General features: G+C 44.1%; 1 protein-coding gene across 2 annotated transcripts in view; it reads right to left on the bottom strand.

Annotated features, from left to right (window-relative positions):
- The window catches only part of LOC115102122 (opioid growth factor receptor-like), a 40060-nt gene extending 18348 nt beyond the window's left edge, over window positions 1–21712 (bottom strand). The window contains exons 1-3 of one of the 2 annotated variants that reach the window (XM_029621721.2): window positions 21356–21712; window positions 13720–13788; window positions 13430–13508 (exon numbers count right to left, since the gene is read on the bottom strand). In XM_029621721.2, the coding sequence (XP_029477581.1) occupies window positions 13430–13508; window positions 13720–13788; window positions 21356–21493 (286 nt within the window). In that variant the 5' untranslated portion in view covers window positions 21494–21712. The remainder of the gene's footprint in view (window positions 1–13429; window positions 13509–13719; window positions 13789–21355) is intronic. The other variant, XM_029621722.2, reaches the window with a different exon arrangement.
- Between the last annotated feature and the right edge of the window lie 482 nt (window positions 21713–22194).

Here is a 22194-nt window from a genome sequence, read left to right as displayed (position 1 = left end):
GTTAACAAGCAGTTGCAACAGCGCGACTTTAGATTAGAACGCGTTCAACAAAAGCCACAAAATATACTTGAATGGATTCCTGCAAATACGTAGCTAAATACCACAGGAATCCTTTTACATTTGGAAACTTTGATCAAACCATAAAAAAATGTGTGTGTGTGTATAGGGAGAGCATATCAACAAGTAATGCTAGCCAGCGCAAGATGAGCTCAAATCTAAACGAAGGGACATTAGATAAACCCTCTAACCTTCAGCTAGCTGGTCTTTAAAATTGCACTGATAAACGATAGGGAATAGCCTGCTCATGCTTCTGCAGCTTGCCTGCATGCGTTGTACCAACCAAGCTTACTGGCTAAAGTTGGCTACCTTGCTAGCTAACTACTTCCAGACACAAATGAGAGAACATCTCACTGACTATTTTACTCACACTAGCAGAGCTGGTTAGGCTGTTTAACATGTTAGAGTGTTCATTACTTTTTAGTTTAATGACACCGGTCATAGTCGGCGCAGAGCGTATTGTACGTTCATTAATTCAGTTATTCTGCACTCCGGCACACCCAGACAAGAGCGCTCTGAAATCGAAGTAGATATGCTAACTGGATAACCGCCGTTCAGAATAGATAGCTAGTGAAGCGATTCACATTTCTTGCTAGCTAACCAAATGACACGTGCATCTGTTTTTAGCTTGTGTAAAGAATTGCTATTTCTTATGCAGGTGACTAACCTACTGCTAAAAACATGGCTACAACTCACAGTAAAGCCTGTGGGGTCCCCTACAGGATAGCTCCCACATTACACACATAATCTCCCTTTTAACCGAACACTGTGCCCGAAGAAGATTATACGATGACGGACAGACAACTGAGCCAATGGCGGAAGACTACAGACTACAACCAGCTGAACCAATCCGGAGATCCGATCTTCCTAGAATCAACCTTCTTTCTGTTCCGTATATTAGTGGTGTACTGAAAACTAACGGTCTCTCTGCCTGCTGTTCCACACGAACTAACGGAAGAGCCGTAATTACGCTGTACTAGATATTTTCACTCTGAATAAACTGTTACTTGTCATAAAATTTACCACTTAGTCTGAATCGATCCTTGACCGGCTCACCCATCTACACATTTAATTACTAACAGAACTTGGTACGCAGAGGATTGTTAACTAACGGTCCAGTCGAAGCGAGCAGATTGGGTGTGAGAGAGGGGGTGAGCGCGTGGAAAGGACGATTCAAGGAGGACGAGTGATGATTTTCGCTGGGTGGACAACAATTCTGCTCAACTCGGGAAACTGATCTAAAGGTGCACCATAAATAAGGTAAGCAAAACCTGTTAAATCAAACTTTGCATATTGTCGTATAGTCTGCCTAAATTTTGATCAGTATTTCCGAGTAAGTATGAATTCTTGTGTAAATTTATAATTTGCTGACGAGTCGAAAAGAACAGTGTAGTGAAGATATGTAGAAACAAGCCAGCGACGGCTGGTGTGATATAAATCATTGATGAGATATCAGTAGGGGATAGTTAATTACTATTCATTAAACCTGGCACCGAGGGGGTAAATGGTAATTTTGTCCCGCGACCCGGTCAGCACAGTCCGATAGCTTTCAATTGATGAGAGATCACTTAAAGGCCTAGATAGCTCCAATAGGGGTCGGACATATATAAACTCAGTTCCGATAGGGGTTGGACATGTGTATTAATTCTGATAGGGGTTAGTTCGATAGGGATCAGGAATAGAGATCGGTAAGGGGATAGTTAATTACTATTCATTAAATCTGGCACCGAGGGGGGAAATGGTAATTTTGTCCCGCGACCCGGCACGGCTCAGTCCGATAGAAATTCACTGATAAGGATCGGCTTTCAGGGGTCAGAGAGATAACGTGTATTCATTCTGATAGGGGTTAATTCGATAGGGATCAGTAGGGGATAAGAATTGGATTCTAGAGTTGAATTCTATCCAGTAAATCCGCTTAGTCCGGTCTGATAGGGGTCGATTAATAGAGGTCAGAAATATAACCTGTAATTGTATGTTTTGTCTTGTTTTGTCTATTTGTAACTGTTTATATGAAAATGCAATGTGGTTGTAATTGTTTCCATTAAGATTGTTGGTGGTTACATAGAGAGAGAGAATTATATAATAAGGGTTATTGGATAAATCCGAAACTTCTATATTGTATGTACCTATGACTTCTGTGTTAGATGTATAATCAGGAACGAAATGACTGATGTATAATTGAAATAATATCTGAACATAATATTTGAATGTTGAGACTAATTAGTCGAATAGATCCCTTGGTTGTGCGCTCCACAAATCCCATACCGACCCATGCGTTTTTCTCGAACTAAAACATACAAAGGAGAAGCTCAGAGATAAGACAGAGCACGTGCAGCAGTGTCTCTTCGAGTACCTCGTGGGTATTAATCAACGTCGGGCGAAGTATATGCTAACTATATTCAGATAGAAGGAGAGAATTCCGATTAAAACTACGATTAAATTCCGATTGAATTAAATAAAATTACGATTAAAGCAAATTCACAATGGCGACCCCCAATACTCCAAAGCTGAGGTTTAATGAGTTCCTAGAACAAAAAATAGAATATAGATCAGGGGAAAGGAACAATGGAAGCACATGAAGAAAGTTTGGGAGGGATTAAAGCTAAAATGGACACAGGAAGGTCATTTAGGAGGGGGACCGCCATCCGCAGTTCAGCTGAAAACAATGGAATGTGGGTTAAAAGAGACGTTGCAGGAAGCTAGAGAGAAAGAGACAGAAAAGAACAAAAATCACGTATTTAAGAATAAAGGGACTAAACAGAGAGAAAGGGCAGAAGTGGAACTGAAGATAGGAACTTGGGCCATCGAAGAGGCGCTAAGAGCACAACTGAATAAAAAAACGGAAATGATGGGGGTGGCCACGCCCTCACAAGGGGAAGATGAGCAGACGGACCACCACCAGGAGATGGCGCCAAATCCATTTCCCTCTGCCCCGCCAACACAAGTGCCCTCAACGACCCGACCCCTTTACCCGGTCCTATCAAATCTGCCTCCACCTTATACTGATAAGGGGAAAAGGGCCGGGCCTGCGTCAACACAGGCCCCTGTGTTCCTTGTAAAAGAAGGAGTACTTAGAGGGGATACGTTGATAACAGGGGGCCACCTGGAGTGTGAAGAATTAAAGCCTGGCCCACAGGATTACTCCACACCAGTGGGTGCACAAAGGTGTACACCAGGGCCATCTGACATGCATGCCCCTAGATCTATGCGAGAACAGCTCCACCCCAGTGGCCACACGAGGAATCCATTCATAGATGGAGCAGGGGGCAACGGGAGCAGCTTGAAGTCAGAGGGGAGGGGAACCCCCACCTCCTGCACATCCAGAGTGTACAGAGAACATAGAATTTCACAAGTGGCCGCCGACAAGAAGAAAATTTAATGACTTTTAGCGAACCGGAAGAACAGGAAGGAGATGATATGGAATCACAAGAGGAGACAGAGGAAGACGTTCCCCTCACGGCTGCAGGTGTATGGGAGGCAGAAAGCCAACTGAAACTCATGGAAGAAGTCGCAGGAGAAACGGGTGAAATGGTCCTGATACAAGGAGTTTTTAAGGGAAAATCAACCCCCGTTGAAACGGCAGTAAGACGGTCGAGGCGCCTCATAGCCAGAAAAAGGAGAGGAGAAGAAGAAGAAGATCAAAGACGACATGGGTCGCATCAAATGCCACTCAGGATGGACGACACAACGCACCGAGAGGAATACGTTGCCTGGAAGATGCAAGATTTAACAGCCTTGATGGAACAGCTCCCGAGCTTACATGGGGGTGCCTCAGCCTGGCTGCTTCAGCTTCAGTCCCTAACTTCCGGGGTCCGGCTTGCCTTGGGGGACATGAAGGCCTTATTGGCTAGGTCAACCGACTACACAACCATGAATGCCCTAATAAACACAGCAGGACTGGAAAAATTGGGGTCAGCAACAGAACCTGAGAAATACAGAGTATCACTGTGGAATGAGCTCAGAAGGGCATATCCCACCGAGAAAAATTATGCAACCCTTACCTCTTTTGCCATGGAAGACGGGGAGCAGGCAGCTCAATACCTAGATAGGGCCAAGACCACCTGGAGGTCAGTCCACATTGAACCCCATGACCAAAGCGGAACCACTCTCAGCATGTGGAAGGAGATGGTGGTGAATGGGACACCCACAGAAGTGAAAACCAAGTTTAGGGCCACAGTGGGGCTGATGGCCTTGCCCACTGCCCAATTCAACTCCCATGTCCACCATCACATCTCTCAATACAACAAAGACAAGGGCACGGCTGATTCACAAGTTCAGTCGCTGCAACTCCAGTTGCTCAAATTACAATTGAATGAGGCCCAAAAGACCGCAAAGCCTAAAAAGCAAATGGTGGCGGAGGAACCCACTCATATAGCCAAGATTTTGACTCAGACCATGAACCAGATGTTGGTGGCCGCTCCAGCACCACCGACCCCCGCACAGGCACCGGTCGTATACGCCGCCCCTCCAAATCCAGGAGCCAGCTACGGATATGGAGGTTATGCCCAGCCGAGTTTCTCCAACCCCCCAGCACAAGCATGGGGGGGCACCACAAACAGGGGGGGGGACCGCCACAAGCAAGACCCATTCACTGCTACAACTGTAACCACGAAGGCCATTACGCCAGAGACTGCCCCGCTCCCCTCTCTCCGCAGCGCCAGTCATACTTGGCCTACAGGGGGAGGAGAGGTGGACAACGGGGAAGAGGGCCCCCAAGGTACCCAGCCCCTGCCCAGGGATATCCACCAGCCCCTGCCCAGGGATATCCACCAGCCCCTGCCCAGGAATATCCACCAGCCTACAACCCAGCGCCCCCTACCGGTCCCACCTTCCAGGGGATGTCCGAGGGATACCCCCCATGGGAATGAGGCTGCCCACCACCACCAGTCGGGTTAGATGGCCAACAATTCTCTGTCCACACGGAACCCACTATTACATGTGTAGTACAAGGGGTCACCCACAGGTTCCTTGTGGACACTGGATGTACATATTCCGCCATCAATTCTAATCAAACCCTCTCTTCAGACAAGGTAAAGGTGGTGGGGGTTTCAGGAAATCCTGAAGATCAATACAAAACTACTCCCCTATTGTTCCAGTGGGGCCCTTCCAGTTTGAAACACCAATTCCTATATTGTCCAAATTGCCCAATCAACCTACTAGGTCGAGACCTACTCTGTAAGTTAGGATGCGCAATCTACCTAACTGAGTCAGGTGTGGAGGTCGCGCTCGATCCACCGCCAAGGGCCCGAATCCTGATGCTCCCAATTCTGCCCGCACCTGCTCTATCCACCACACAGGAGGTTTACTGGCTCAAGTGCCTACCATCTGGACCTGGAACTCCTGCCATCCAATTTCAATTCAACCAATGGAGGAAGCTAATATACACCTTTCATCCCTATAAGACACCACTGGCAGAGTTGCACTGCACTCTCAACGTCACTGACGACGAAGACACGCCTTACACACAAGACTGGGATGAAAACATGATGCATCTTACCCCAAACATACGCTGCCTTACCATCGTGTGCGGCCCTGAGGGGGTGGCAGCCCTAGTCATACTCCCACACCATACTAAACCTTGGTATCAACTGGGACCCGACTCTGCTCCACACGTGACCCTCGCAGTAGGGAATGGACACGAGGCCCGAAGCCTGGGTCCAATGATAAAAAGGGCCTCGAAACTCACTTGGGAAGCGACTAGTACACCAGGCCTGTTGAAGGCAACCACCGAAGAGATGTGGCGTCTGACCATGGTGGACACTGAAGAACAGTGCCAGCCTGAGCGCCTCACTCTCCCCAGGCATCACGGGAAACCATATTCTGATCACCCTTCCTCTCCTGCTGTCTTGGAGTCCATAGACAAGGCAATATGGACAACCACACCATTTGACGTGGGAAAGTTACAGGTCCAACCAGTGTGCATTACCCTAACCAATCCGGCACAGGTACCAATATTTCGAACCCAATATCGATTGAAGCAAGAACAGACAGAGGGGATCAGACCCACTATCGAAGGCCTCCTTGGAGCTGGGTGCATATACAGGACTCGGTCACCCTGGAACACCCCCATACTTCCTGTTCTGAAGGCAGGAGGAGAAACATACCGGATGGTGCAGGATTTCCGGGCTGTAAATGAAGTTACCACACCCATCGATCTCCCTGTTCCAGACCCACACATCATACTGAGCAACCTGTCACCCAAACATCGGTATTTCACCGTAGTGGACTTGGCCAATGCCTTTTTCAGCATCCCATTGGATGAGGCTTCCCAGCCACTTTTTGCCTTTACCTACGAGAATCAGCAATTTACCTATTCCGTACTTCCCCAAGGTTACACTTCTTCCCCGGGAATCTTCAATTATATTCTGAAGACTCACCTGGCAGAACTAAAAATCCCAGAAGGAGTGATACTCATACAATACGTAGACGACCTGTTGTTGGGGGCTCCCACCTCAGACCTCTGTCTAGAAATGACTAAAACCCTGTTAGACTTTCTGGCAGTCAAAGGCTACAAAGTCAAGATGTCAAAAGTCCAATCATGCAGACGAACCGTTCTGTTCCTGGGAAGGGAAATCTCAAGCGAGGGGGCCGGCCTCTCAAAATCACACCGAAACTCAATCCTACATCATCCCAGGCCCATTACTGTTTCAGGAATGCTCTCTTTCCTGGGGTTGACGGGATACAGTCGTACTCACATCCCAGACTATACTGAAAGAACTGAACCTCTGAGAGAAATTGTTCGAGAAGCTGGCCCAAGAAACCTACAGGCCCCACTTACATGGACTCCTGAAGTTTCAACGGCGTTTGGGCACCTGAAGACTGACCTGTCTGTGGCTGCTGCTCTCACGGCACCAGACTACGGTAAAACATTTCACCTGGATGTTTCTGAAAAGGAAGGTTTTGCATCCGCCGTCCTTTTTCAGAAACATGAGGGGGAGAGAAGAGTACTCATGTACCACTCTTCAAAACTTGACCACATTGAAACTGGCCAGACCGCCTGCTCCAGGTACGTTGCGGCGGTAGCCAAGGCGATTGAGAAGACAGCCCATCTGGTAATGTGCCACAAGATGCAAATACACACCCACCACGGGGTGGCAGCATACCTCATCAGCAAAGAATTTACCTTCAGTGCGGACAGAAAAAACAAAATCCAGAACAAATGCACCCAGTCACACATCACCTTTGTGAACACCGACAAGAACATGGCAGATGCACTTACCGCAGAAGATGGCCTAGCACACTCCTGCCAAGAGAGGGCAGCACAAGAGCTCAAACTGAGACCAGACCTGGAAAATGAACCACTGACATCTCCAGACCTATGGCTGTACACAGACGGATGTTGCTACAAGGGAGACACAGGAAACGTAGCTGCCTATGCGGTCGTACAGCAGCTGCATGACAAAACACATGTCACGTTGGAATCAGGAATTATCCCCAGCCAGCATCGGCACAACTTGCGGAAATTGTGGCCTTGACTCAAGCTCTAGAGAAAGCCGAAGGAAAAACTGTAAACATTTACACGGACTCGGCATACGCACACGGAGCTGTGCACATAGATGGACCACAATGGGTTAGGCGCAACTTTACCACTACAGGTAACCTACCCATCAAGCACCGAGCCCAAATGGAACGTTTGATGCATGCCGTGTCCTTACCAAAGACAGTGGCCATAATGAAATGCCGAGGCCACCAAAGACTGACCAGCAAAACCAATCAAGGAAATGATGCCGCAGACCTGGCAGCCAAGGCCGCAGGAGGATACAGCCCCCGACAGATGGTGCTCGGGATAGAACCGGCAAGGACTGAATTGACAAGCCAACACACACTAGAACTACAGGAAGAGGCGGGCCCTTACGAACATTCGGTTTGGACACAGAAGGGAGGCTCCAAGGGACCAGATGGAATATGGAGATGCCATGACGGCCGACTGGTGGCTCCGGCTAATCTCTGTCCAGAACTGATAAGGGAAGCCCATGGACCCACTCATGAAGGGAAACTCAGAACTTTACAGAAGGTTTCATACATATGGTGGCACCCCCACATGAAGGACATGACAGATTTATTCTGTGACGAATGCAACATATGTGGGAGCCACAATCCAAAGAAGCCCTACCAAACCCCGATGGGGGCCTACCCGGTGCCAAACGCATGTTTCCCAAGACATCAGTATAGACTATACAGACATGGGAGAAGACAATGTAAAGAACGGGAAGAGATATTTGCTAGTAATGGTAGATAGATTCTCTAGATGGGTAGAAGCAATTCCAACAGCTAAGGAGGATGGGAAAACGGTCATTAAGTGGCTACAAACAGAACTCATACCTAGATATGGGGTCCCTAGACATATCCGAAGCGACAATGGGTCCCACTTCGCAAACAAACACCTGAGACAGGTGGAGGAGAGGTTCGGCATTATACACAAGTTTGGTTCCGTGTATAAGCCGCAGGCCCAAGGCCTTGTGGAGCGCTGCAACCAATCTCTTAAGTGTAAGATAGCCAAAGTGTGTGCTGGTACAAAACTGACATGGGTGGAGGCCCTGCCACTGGCGTTGATGGCCATGAGGTCATCACCTGGGGCAGGGACTCATCTCTCACCCAACGAAATAATGACAGGGAGAGTAATGCCAGGTCCACCAAGAGAGGGAGGTCATATGCCCCCTCTTGATGTACACCAGATAGGTATGACTGACTATGTAAGAAAATTGACGGAACTGTCCGCAGCTCTTTCCAAACAGATACACAAAGTCCATGAGGGGGAGCTGACGGGAGATCCGGAGCAACTGAGGGTAAAGGTCGGCGATTGGGTAAGGATCAAGGTCCACAAAAGAAAGTGGGCGGATCCCAGGTGGACTGGACCGTACGAAGTGAAGGAGGTTACTTCACACTCAGTCCAGGTCAAAGGTAAATCGGGCGCACCTTGGCACCACTTGACTCATTGTACACCAGCACCGACTCTTTCCAGAACTCTGACTGAAGTCAGAGTCGATTTGAGCGACCTAAATTTGATTACAACCACAGAACCCTTAGTTGGTGAGGATGTGGGAGCAACTCCCCAGCACACCAACTAACAGGTCGTCCAGAGATAGGGGCTATCCCTGGACGAGATTGGGGATATCAGGCCCCGTGTTTGTTATTTTCATTGTAGTCACAGGAGTTTCCATGGGGATTCTCCTGTGTGTATTAGAACATCATACACCCACATTACAAGCAGATATAGGACCCTCTAATGGGTCATCCAACCTGACCACACCCATGGCACATATAGAACTGACCAATCATTTGCATAAGAGGCATTCCACCACCCCTGACACTGATTGTAAGGCCAACGACATACGGAGCACGGCCGTTTGCGTCCCCGCACACGCAACTAATATCATTAACATCCCTTGGGGGACTTTAGGGTACTCTAGGCTAAAGGGGAGGGAACAGGTGGGGGCCAGTGCACTCCGGTTTGCCGGACATGTCTGGTATATGACATTAGGGAAGGTTGGAGATTGGTCTTGGAGGAATTTGGTGGGGGAGACAGGTAATGGGTGGGAAGACTGGACAACAGACGAGGGGGCAGTGAAATGGCGGAAGCGACTGACTCTAACTAAGACAAATACGGGACTGAAACTTACTGTCAGGCCAGGGGCCAGCCCTTAGGGTGTTATGATTTCATACTGGCCCCAGGGAATTCCGGGGTCAGTTATTGGTTGTGGCGAATTTGCGTGACTAGTAATCCTAAACCGACTTCGGTTACAGTAAGGAATGACATGACCGCACCCGTAAAAGGGTCCCCGTCATCCCCACTGTTTGGCCCGGTGGAGGCAGTATCCAGGCTTAAAAGTCCGGATGATGTCATTTTAACAGCCACAGGAGTCTCAGGTTTTTCCAATAATTGGCTATTGTTGACCGAGGAAGCTGCAAATACCACCAGGCAGAGTTGTGTGGTGTGCATGGGAGCTCGTCCATTGCTCCGCATTGTCCCAGCAGTAGTGACTCTAGCATGTCTAATCCCTCTTATGACTACAGATAACCCCAGGGATAATTGTACTGCCTGGGATGAGGTCTATCCAGTTACTAAATTCACCACTAGGAACCCAGTGTTTTCCAACCAGGTTGCAAGGGCAAATTTTACTTGTGTCAATATGACGGGAGGAGGAACCGAGGTGGGAGGGATTCCGGCGGATTGGTGTCTGGATACAATTAATATTAAGGGGAGCCTCAGGCCAATATCCAGAGCAGATGTGTGGTGGTGGTGTGGTAGTACGGTCCTGTTTGATAAGTTACCCTCCAACAGTACTGGACGCTGTGCACTTGTTACTCTCTTGTTGCCTGTTTCTATCTACCCTATAGGAGCCGAGGACCTTGTTCTGCGGATCCAGGGAGTGAATGCCTGATGAGTATAAGTTAATAGATCAGGTAGCTGCAGGGTTTGAATCATCCATCTGTTGGTGGTGCACAATTAACAAGAATGTTGATCGTATTAACTATATTCATTACAACGTCCAAAGACTAGGCAACTGGACTCAGCAGGGTTTTGAAGCAGTACATGGTCAACTGGCTGCAACCAGCCTGATGGCTTTCCAAAATTGTATTGCCATTGATATGTTACTCTCTGAGAAGGGCGGAGTTTGCTCTATGTTTGGTGACCAGTGTTGTACTTTCATCCCTAATAACACAGCCTCAGATGGTAGTTTGACGGTCGCTCTGGAAGGTCTGCGGACGCTTAATGGTAAAATGAAATCTCATTCTGGGATAGATACCTCGATGTGGGACTCCTGGATGAGTGCGTTTGGTAAATATAAAACCCTGGTGTCCTCCATTTTGGTATCCATTTCGGTGTTCGCGGCCATTTTAGTTCTCTGTGGATGCTGTTGCATTCCATGTATCCGTTCCCTTACCACTAGGGTTATCTCTAGAGCTATTGACCCTTCCTCCCCTTCCCAGATGTTTCCTCTGCTGGATAAAGACCTACTTGAATTCGAGGATGAGGAGGAGAGTGCCTATTAGGTTTACATTATATCTGCTGTTGCCTTATGGGGATGTATGCATGTGTTATGCAAGTGGATCATTCCGCCTGACTTGCCTAGTTTAAGTCACATCTCTTTGGAGATGTGAAGAGAGGGAATCACAACTTTTTCCTGCGGGAAAAAGTTGGCTTATGTAGACAAGCATTTTTACTTTTATTTTGAGCTGTTGTTCTCTGCTCTGTTAAATGAGGGTTGTAAGTTCCTAGGTGGCTGGTAGCCAACTTAGTACATAGTGGGATTGAATGGAGAACATGATGGTAATACATATATATCTATTTCTGTTTAATACCGTGCCTTATTTCATAGTCCCTTATGGGAGAAGTTTCTCTTTGTGTCTGGATCCAGTTAGGTTGTGTCACGTCTCTGGTGAGACGTGAAGAGAGGGTTTTGTAAAGAATTGCTATTTCTTATGCAGGTGACTAACCTACTGCTAAAAACATGGCTACAACTCACAGTAAAGCCTGTGGGGTCCCCTACAGGATAGCTCCCACATTACACACATAATCTCCCTTTTAACCGAACACTGTGCCCGAAGAAGATTCTACGATGACGGACAGACAACTGAGCCAATGGCGGAAGACTACAGACTACAACCAGCTGAACCAATCCGGAGATCCGATCTTCCTAGAATCAACCTTTCTGTTCCGTATATTAGTGGGGTACTGAAAACTAACGGTCTCTCTGCCTGCTGTTCCACACGAACTAACGGAAGAGCCGTAATTACGCTGTACTAGATATTTTCACTCTGAATAAACTGTTACTTGTCATAAAATGTACCACTTAGTCTGAATCGATCCTTGACCGGCTCACCCATCTACACATTTAATTACTAACACTTGCTACATAGATACGCTAGCATATTATCCACATTATGACTGACTTGTGATCATTGTCCTTGCAGGTTTGATTGTATTGCCATCCCAGCCTTCCTTACATTCGTCCGTTTGTACAACATATTGAGTCATTGAAACTGAAACAGTGCATCCCGAATGGAGGCAGCAAACAATGTACCAGGCTAGCTGTGATTTACAACCTGATAGTCCAAAAAATGTTGCTACCAAGAAATCGATTGGTGAATTATATTAATCATGCATTGAACTGCATCCATTCTGCCAACAATGCCGTATTGTACGTAATAGAATGTTGAGTGAAATATATTTTTATTTTTAAAACCCTCTTATAAAAAGTTGGTTTTGTAGCATACATTTTATATTTGACTGATATGATTGCAGATAAAGAAAGTAATTGAAACGATGTCAGTTCCACTTTTAAAGTATGGTGTACCTTTAATTGAATTTTGTCAACAGACTCAATGGAATACATCAAGAGTACGGGTTCAGAATATAGGGATCAATGAAAATAATTCCATTATGCATATTCATCTCCGTTTCAACATTGACTGGTGAATACTCTGATCTTTTAATTATTTAGGTACATTTTAAGGTTAGGAAAGTATGTATGAATAAAAAAACAGTTTGGAAAGTCTTTGCACAAAATACATTGATGAATAAAAATAGTGTTTGATTCATCATGCAAGTTGACATTTGAGTTCAATCCATAAAATATTGAAAAGGTGGAAAAAGTGTACAATTAGGGGTTGAACAATCCTATAAATCTACCCAAATCATGGAACAGGATGACAACGGTCCAGTCATCCTGAACCGTGCGCCAGGCTCCTGGTTAAACCTGCTATGTGTGGTCAGAGTTCTATAATGATTCAAATAGGCTACATGTCCCAAATGATTGCACACCGTTACCCTAATATGATCCACTAATGCTAGTGACCCTCAGAAACAATTTACAAGGATGTGACAGAGGAAAGAAACGTAAACAGAATGGAATGATGCAAAAATAAAATGTATGTGGTATTACTGACAGTGGCTCCCAATAGTGGCTAACATTTAACATGATACAAATTGTCAAATAAAAACAGAAAAGCACAAACATATGATCAAAACATTCTAAAGGTCATACATCAACCCAGCAGGTTCAGCCCTTCAGAAGCCTAAGAGTCTCTGAATATCGTCCACGCAAATTATGAGGGCACACAATTAAATTGAGAACAGCGGCACATTTCATTGTGGAAAAGGGGCCTCAATATATAATATGAGTTTGTTTGCTTCCATATGGCTGGTTATACCCTAGTCTCCAAAGAAAATCTAATTGTATTAGTCCCATGAGCTGAATACAACAGATGTAGACATTACAGTGAAATGCTTACTTATGACAATACATTTCAATCGCACTTATGACACATTCCAAGGGTTATGAATAATTTTGCAATGCATTGTATATGCTTTTACTCATTACACACATTTTATAGCCATTGAAAACTGATTAAATAGCAAGTGACCTACCATCAGGGGAGGCGGGGTATTCATTGAGATAGAATTTTAAATTAAACATTCTTTCTCCTGAGCATTCATCTGTTAGATTCTGCAGAGAGAGAAATAGCACAGTCAGATGTCTAGATGACATCTTTAAGACTAACAAGATATAAGCAGATGTGTAGGGCATGGAGTTCTGGTCAGGAAAAACATTGGGTCTTGGTAAGCCCAGTTTATCCTAGCTTTTCCTGTCAAGTTCACATGGACAACAAAAACTCCAGACCCTATTCCTGTGTAATAACAAGGGCCCTTATACTTACAGGATACCCTCGTCTGTAGTTCTGCATGTCCTTCGCAGCCCTCGTGTTTCTGGAGGACGTGTTTGACCACTGGAAGACATGGTACATCAGAGATACCGGATGTTACATTTGGCAGAAATCTATTGGCATTATTTGTCCCTTTGTGTACCTAAAAAGACTGACCTGGGTGTCAAGTCAATGGAACCGAAGAGGAGACAATAATCATCCCATAGTTTCCCTGTTTTACCAGTTGCAGAGAACGATGACAGTGTAGGGGCAACCTGAACCAGCTCCAAACAGCAGCAGAGTTTGTGCATTCTACACATTCCACTGTCTACCTGTTAAATTTCTGCATGGCGCCCTGGTTGGTGGTCACCACTGAGAGACTGGGGGATAATCTCAATTGCATACTCACAACCTTCTCAAAAACCCATTGGATGAGAAAGCCAGAGGACCCTCCCCTCTGATCTTCTCCAATGGGTTTTGAGAAGGAGGCAAGGAGAAAACACGAGGAGTATGCAATTGAGACTCTCCCTGGGAGTTCACATATTCACTTCTGATTAGCTAGCTACCTGTGCTAGCAAGCCTTTTAGAGACGTAGTTTAATCTACAGTACAAATCAAGTACACACTACTTCAGGTCACTGGTAGAAAGTGTTTGATATAAACCCATCTTCCCAATAGGTAATGTTAAAGGAGAATTTAACCCCAAATTGTTACCCATCTCCACTGCTGTGGCAGTCGGCTACATAAAATGATACAAAATAATCTCATATTTTAGGTAGGAAAGTACATTTTCAATAAAACAATGAATTTGTCCACAGGTCACAAATTTGTGAATCATGCATCCACTGACAATGGAGCAGTGTGAGGCAGGCCTGCAATCAAGCAACATCACAAGTCACATGACCTGTTTTTGCAGTTCTCAAAGCTGCTATCAAGGGAGAGGGGGCAAACTCCACTGAACTAGTATCAATATGGAACCACTTAGGAGTTTAGATTTTGGGTCAACTTTTCCTTTAACATTATACAGTGCAGTCTGAAAGTAATCAGACATTACTTTTTCCATATTTTGTTACTTACGGCATTATTCTAAAATTGATTAAATGGTTCACTATCTACACACAATACCCCATAATGACAAAACGAAAACAAGTTTAGAAATGTTCACAAGATTTATTAAAATTAAAATAAAAAATATATATATATCTTATTTACATAAATATGCAGACTATTGAAGGTCCAAGACCTCAGCGGCCTCCAATCATTCTTAAATGGAGACGTTTGGAATCATCAAGACTCTTCCTAGAGCTGGCCGCCCAGCCAAACTGAGCAATCCGGGGAGAAGGGCCTTGGTCAGGGAGGTGACCAAGAACCCGATGGTCACTCTGACAGAGCTCCAGAGGTCCTCTGTGGAGATGGGAGAACCTTCCAGGAGGACAACCATCTCTGCAGCACGCCACCAATCAGGCCTTTATGGTAGAGTGGCCAGATGGAATCCACTCCTCAGTAAAAGGAACATGACAGCCCGCTTGGAGTTTGCCAAAAGGAACCTAAAGGACGATGACCATGAGAAACTAGATTGAACTCTTTGGCTTAATGTTTCCAGAGGAAACCTGACACCATCCCTACAGTGAAGAATGGCGGTGGCAGCGTCATGCTGTGGGGATGTTTTTCAGTGGCAGGGAGACTAGTCAGAAGAGAGGGAAATAGGAATGGAGCAAACTACAGAAATCCTTGATGAAAACCTGCTCCAGTGCTCAGGGTCGCAGACTGGGGGCGAAGGTTCACCTTACAACAGGACAACGACCCTAAACACACAGCCAAGACAACGCAGGAGTAGCTTCGGGACAAGTTTCTGAATGTCCTTGAGTGGCCCAGCCAGAACCTGGACTTGAACCCGCTCTAACTTCTCTGGAGTAGAGGTCGATCGATTAGTCGGAATGGCCAATTAATTAGGGCCAATTTCAAGTTTTCATAATCTGTAATCTGCCTTTTTGGACGACGATTAGACTGCAATCCACGAGGAAACTGCGTAACCGGTGGTAAGCCTGCCACGCGAGTGCAGCGTTAAAAAGGACCCTGTGGCTGCAAGGAGCCAAGGTAAGTTGCTAGCTAGCATTAAACTTAATTTATAAAAAACAATCCATCTTCACCTAATCACTAGTTAACCTAGTAATATCAACCATGTGTGGTTAACTAGCTCGTCATGCGTTGCATATAATCAATGCTGTGCCTGTTAATTTATCACAGCCTACTTCAACTTCGCCAAACGGGTGATGATTGAACAAAAGTGCATTTGCGAAACAAGCACAATCGTTGCACAAATGTACCTAACCATGAACATCAATGCCTTAAAATCAATACACCGAAGTATATATTTTTTTAAACCTGCATATTTAGTTTAGAAATTAATGTCAGCAGGCAATATTAACTAGGGAAAGTGTGTCACTTCTCTTGCATTCAGTGCAAGCAGAGTAAGGGTATATGCAACAGTTTGGGTTGCCTGACTCATTGCAAACTGTGTGACCGTAATTAATTTGCCAAAATTGTACATAATTATGACATAACATTGAAGGTTATGCAATGTAACAGCAATATTTAGACTTGGGATTGCCACCCGTTCGATAAAATACAGAACGGTTCAGTATTTCACTGAAAGAATAAAAGTTTTGCTTTCGAAATTATAGTTTCCGGATGGTTCACCAACTACATCTCAGATAGAGTTCAGTGTGTCAAATCGGAGGGCTTGTTGTCTGGACCTCTGGCAGTCTCTGGGGGGTGCCACAGGATTCAATTCTCAGGCAGACTCTTTCTCTGTATATATCAATGATGTCACTCTTGCTGCTGGTGATTCTCTGACCCACCTCTACGCAGACCACATCATTCTGTATACTTCTGGCCCTTCTTTGGACACTTAACTAACCTCCAGAAGAGCTTCAATGCCATACAACAATGCCAACTGCTCTTAAATGCAAGTAAAACTAAATGCATGCTCTTCAACCGATCGCTGCCCACACCTGCCCGCCCGCCCAGGATCACTACTCTGGATGGTTCTGACCTAGAATATGTGGACAACTACAAACACCTAGGTGTCTGGGTTAGACTGTAAACTCTCCTTCCAGACTCACATTAAACATCTCCAATCCAAAATGAAATCTAGGATTGGCATCCTATTTCACAATAAAGCATCCTTCTCTCATGCTGCCAAACATAGTCAGTTTTACGAGGGTATCCTACCGATCCTCGACTTCGGCAATGTCATTTACAAAATAGCCACCAACACTCTACTCAGCAAACTGGATGTAGTCTATCACAGTGCCATCCGTTTTGTCACCAAAGCCCTATATACACTACCCACCACTGCGACCTGTATGCTCTTGTTGGCTGGCCCTCACTACATATTTGTCACCAAATCCACTGGCTCCAGGTCATCTACAAGTCTTTGCTAAGTAAAGCCCCGCCTTATCTCAGCTCACTGGTCACCCTAGCAGCACCCACCCGTAGCACACGCTCCAGCAGGTATATTTCACTGGTCAATTCCTCCTTTGGCAGCCTTCCCTACCAGTTCTCTGCTGCCAATGACTGGAACAAATTGGAAAAGTTTAGTATTATTATTTTTATTTATTTTTTATCACTGAAGCCTCATATCTCCCTCACTTTAAGCATCAGCTGTCAGAGCGGTTCACAGATCATTGCACCTGTACATAGGCCATCTGTAAATAGCCCACCCAACTACCTCATCCCCATATTGTTTTTTTGCCTCTTTGCACCCCAGTAGCTCTACTTGCACGTTCATCTTCTGCACATCTGTCACTCGTGTTTAATTGCTAAATTGTAATTCTTTCGACACTATGGCCTATTTATTACCTTACCTCATTTGCACACACTGTACATAGATTTTTTTCTATTGTGTTATTGACTGTATGTTTGTTTATTCCATGTCTAACTGTTGTGTCGCACTGCTTTGCTTTATCTTGGCACGGTCGCAGTTGTAAATGAGAACTTGTTCTCAACTGGCCTATCTGGTTAAATAAAAGTGACACATTTTTTACAAATATTGTTTAAAAAAAAATCAGCATTCGCTTTTTTTGGACCTCCAATAAATCGGTATTGGCGTTGAAAAAAAATCATAATCGGTCAACCTCTACTCTGGAGAGCTGAAAATAGCTGTGCAGCAACACTCCCCATCCAACATGACAGAGCTTGAGAGGATCTGCAGAGAAGAATGGGAGAAACTCCAAATACAGGTGTGCCAAGCATATAGCGTCATATCTAAGAAGACTTGAGGCTGTAATTGCTGCCAAAGGTGCTTCAACAAAAGTACTGAGCAATGGGTCTGAAAACTTATGTAAATGTGATATTTCAGTTAATTTTCAATAGAATTGCAAAATGTTTAAAAACGTTCTGCTTTGTCAATATGCAGTATTGTGTGTAGTTTGAGCAACAAAAAAAAAAATTGAATCAATTTTAGAATAAGGCTGTAACATGAAAAAATGTGGATAAAGTCAGGTCTGAATACTTTCCAAACACACTGTAGCTAACTTAGCCATCTAATCAACAGGGCAACAACGGCAAATCTAGCCAGTGTGAGGATTTATACTTATGCTCTATAACCCGCTACCATATTACATAAGATTGAATTGTTTGAACAACAGCTGCTTTGTCTGTGTCTGTGTGTGTGACAAGAACTAAGCAACATGGTGTGACTTGCATGTTGCAAAGCGGTGTACTGTTTGCTACATTTGCCTTGCCTGTCTGTGTGTGTGACAATATTGAGCACATGGTGTGACTTGCTGCATGTTACAAAGTTGTAGTTAATCAGGTATAGGGAGGGGTGGTCATCGCAAAGGTTTAGCTGAGATGGAAAAATACTGAACACAATAGCAGGAACTGAGCAACTGTAATAACTAGGGTGTGATACCAGAACAGTAAGAATCTATACATCGACAGAGGGTGGACTCCAATAAGCACCAAGAGGCGGGGACTAGCCTGAGCAAGTCTAAACCACGCTCAGCCTCTACTGTGATAGACATAGTTCCAACCCGTCTGTTGGCCTATCACAGTATAAGAACAGCTGTTTACTTACATCCTGTCAGTTCTCTGTTCTACCCTGCGTGGTGTTACAGTGAACCCGTATATACAAAAAATTGCATTTGCCATTTATTGCTTGAATTTAATTAAAGATAATTAACGACAGATCCTGACTTATTTTTCCTGATACCGGATTTGAAAGACGCAGCCTCTAACGCCAGCTAGCCAATTAGCTACTGCTAGCTATCAACAATTTCTTCCCGCCAGACTTTGTCAATGCTAGTTAGCGTTAATATTGCCATAAATAATGTGCGTGTTAGCTAACATACTTTATCTTTCTAACCCTTGTTAGCCAAGCGTAATGACTAGTTCAGTTCAAAGGGATGAAAAGCTACTTCCAGTCAGTAATGTTAGCTAGCTAACAGGCTAAAGGCTAGATAGAGTGCTAGCTAGTTGGCATAGTAGCTTTGTAACAAACAAAGATTAGAGCCATTTTAATGAAACAATATTCAAAATCTTTGGAGGTAGCTAGCTAATGTTAGTTGAATTGGCTAGCTAGGCGTCCATTAGCCCTCGATCATGAGTCTGTTCCATTACATTACAAATTAGAGTTATTGGACGAAGGGGGTCTTCTGTACAGTTTTGTTAAGCGGTCTTAATATTAACACACATCACTTGCAGTACAGTTTTGGAAGAAATATATATTTTAAAGTTGGTACACACCTTTATAGGTTTTGGTTTCCTACACTGCCATATTACTGCCCTTCACCGAAAACAGTACTACACAAGACTAACGTTACCTGTGCTAATTAGACATCTGTTCTTGTGCTGCTGTTGCTTCCAGAGGCAGTTTGGAACAAACTAGTGAGTGTTGCAAGTTAATTTTTAAGCGCTTCAGCTGTCCCGTTCTGTCAATTTTATACACCTGTCAGCAATGGGTGTGGCTGAAATAGCTGAATCAACTAAGTTTAAAGGGTGTCCACATATACTTTTGTATAAAGTGTATGCTATATAAATTAATAAGGCTGATGGAACAGATCAGAATATTTAGCTAAAAATTTATAAATTATTATTTCTTCCCATTTTAGGTGCAGCAATACACACACACGACGGTAGGTCTGTGTGAACGTTCCAAAATGCGCGCCGCACATGCGAGCGGTTTCATGGACAGAGATGGAAGTATCCATTAGAAACATAGAACAAGGGGGGATTTGAAGCTGCAACAACCATCATGGGTTGATAATATGACTAGGATAATGCCTTTCAAATCAAATTTTAAATTAGTCACATACACATGGTTAGCAGATGTTAATGCGAGTGTAGCGAAATGCTTGTGCTTCTAGTTCTGACCATGCAGTAATATCTTACAAGTAATCTAACAATTTCACAACTACCTTATATACACACACACGTGCAAAGGAATGAATAAGATTTTTTACTTATAAATATATGGATGAGTGATGGCTGTGCGGCTGAGGCAAGATGCAATAGATGGTATAGAGTACAGTATATACACATGAGAAGAGTAATGTAAGGTAACATATACATTGGCATTGTTTCAAATGACTAGTGATGCTTTTAATAATAAAAAATTGGATGTAATAAATGTAACTAGAGATTGAGTCAGTATGTTGGCAGCAGCCACTCAATGTTAGTGATGGCTGTTTAACAGTCTGATGGCCTTGAGATTGGCTGCTAAACAATGAAAGAAAGTTTTGAAAAAAACAAAAGCAGCATGAGTAAATCTTTCCCTCCGTGTTTCTATGGTGGGATTTTGGCTATAGGGTACCTTGAAGCAAGGTAAGGCATGCCTCATAATAGGAAGTAAAACATCCAAGTGTCAAATAATTAAGGAATTTTGTTAACTCCATCTAATGTACAATAGAAACACTGCTAACCACAGTGCTAAGTGCCTGCACGCTTGAATTAAAAGGAAACTGCACTCAAATTTCCCTGATGTAGTTCAAACATTGCTATGGTATTAGAACATACAATTGTATTTCTGTAAAAAAAAAAATTAAAAAATAACAGCCTCATTTATCCGTTTCAATAGTAAGCCTACTATTGGCCTACTTGCACAGTATTGCTTGGGTTGGCCTGACTGAAAGACCAATATAAGATAAATTATTTTAGGTCATTCAGAGTGCATGTCACTGCTTTTTTTTTATACCTAAATCGCATTTCCATCGCTGCGCGGGCCATTTGGAAATGTTTTGGAAAAAATTGAGTATGTCCACTTGTCCAGGCACCACTACATCACTGGGGTACAGTAACTGTATTTGAAAAATGTGATATGAAAGTGAAGGAATTTATATTTATAGAACTGTACTGCAATTGAGAATCGATTCACGTTTAGATTGAGTATTTGGCTACCAGAGCCAAATTGCCCTTTGAAAAATGATCATGTAACGCTATAAAGCCCTTGGACTGAGGAGTAACGTTAGGCTATTTTAGTCCCAATATTGAGCTTCCATTAGCTAATTTAACATACTGTCAATTTAGCTAATGTTTGCGGCCTGGTGCTAGATTTTGCATACTCGTTTGCCTTGTTAACGCACACATTTTTATAACTGACGGTAACTAGTTACACAAGATTAAGAAAAAAAAATAGAAATGCAACGTACTAAACCTGATTTCCAATACGATTTAGTTTTGTCCTGGTTTAAAAGACGCATTTGGTTCTCTCCTGGGTCGTCTCCATCATCACTCTCTGTGTCCCAGGTTGAATCATACTCGCACACTAAATCGTCGTCCTCCATCATTGAAAAAAACAATGTGGGCTTGAGAAAGACTAAAAGCGAAATCTGTTTAGATACGACAATTAGACATGAGTTGAGCTTCTAGCTCCAAGTTCGACTATTTACGGCGACCAACCATCCCTCCTCTCGGTCATGCAAATCCATCGTGTTTCGCTAATGTGACCACCAGATGAAATGGCCCGTGCAGTTTGTGCCTGTAGGCTCGTTCGACAAAGAGCTCGCCAATTTGTATTCCCAAACCGGAAATGAGTTCTCTCTTGTTTCGTTCATCCATTCCTAACGGAAAATGAATGGGGAAATAATAAGGTTTTGGGATTTAAAAAAATAAAGTCTGAGGTTAACACAGGTTTATGAGATAATAGCAGTCAGTTAAACATGACGTTTATGAATTATGAAGCCTTTTATGTGCTTTGCGTAACGGATTTGATGCTTTCGAAAACGGCCAATGCACGTCTACAGGCTGAGCAGCTGTTGAGAATAATGCGTTTTTGGAGGATAGAATGACTTTTTTAATGGGGCTATATCGTGTATATTTCAATAGCCTTGCTGGGCTTTTTGAGAAATGTCAAAGTCCTCATCAACACCGCCATCCTCATCACCACTAATGGCATGTCTTTTCTCAGTGATATTATATTGTACTGAGTTAGAATAGGCTTATGCTTTCTCATTAATCAAAATGCTATTTGGAAAGTTATTTTCAGACT

The sequence above is a fragment of the Oncorhynchus nerka genome, linkage group LG20, assembly GCF_034236695.1.
Source record: "Oncorhynchus nerka isolate Pitt River linkage group LG20, Oner_Uvic_2.0, whole genome shotgun sequence".
Lineage (NCBI taxonomy): Eukaryota > Metazoa > Chordata > Actinopteri > Salmoniformes > Salmonidae > Oncorhynchus > Oncorhynchus nerka.
Note: the sequence above shows the minus strand (reverse complement) of the source record. Positions and strands in the feature narration are given on the sequence as shown.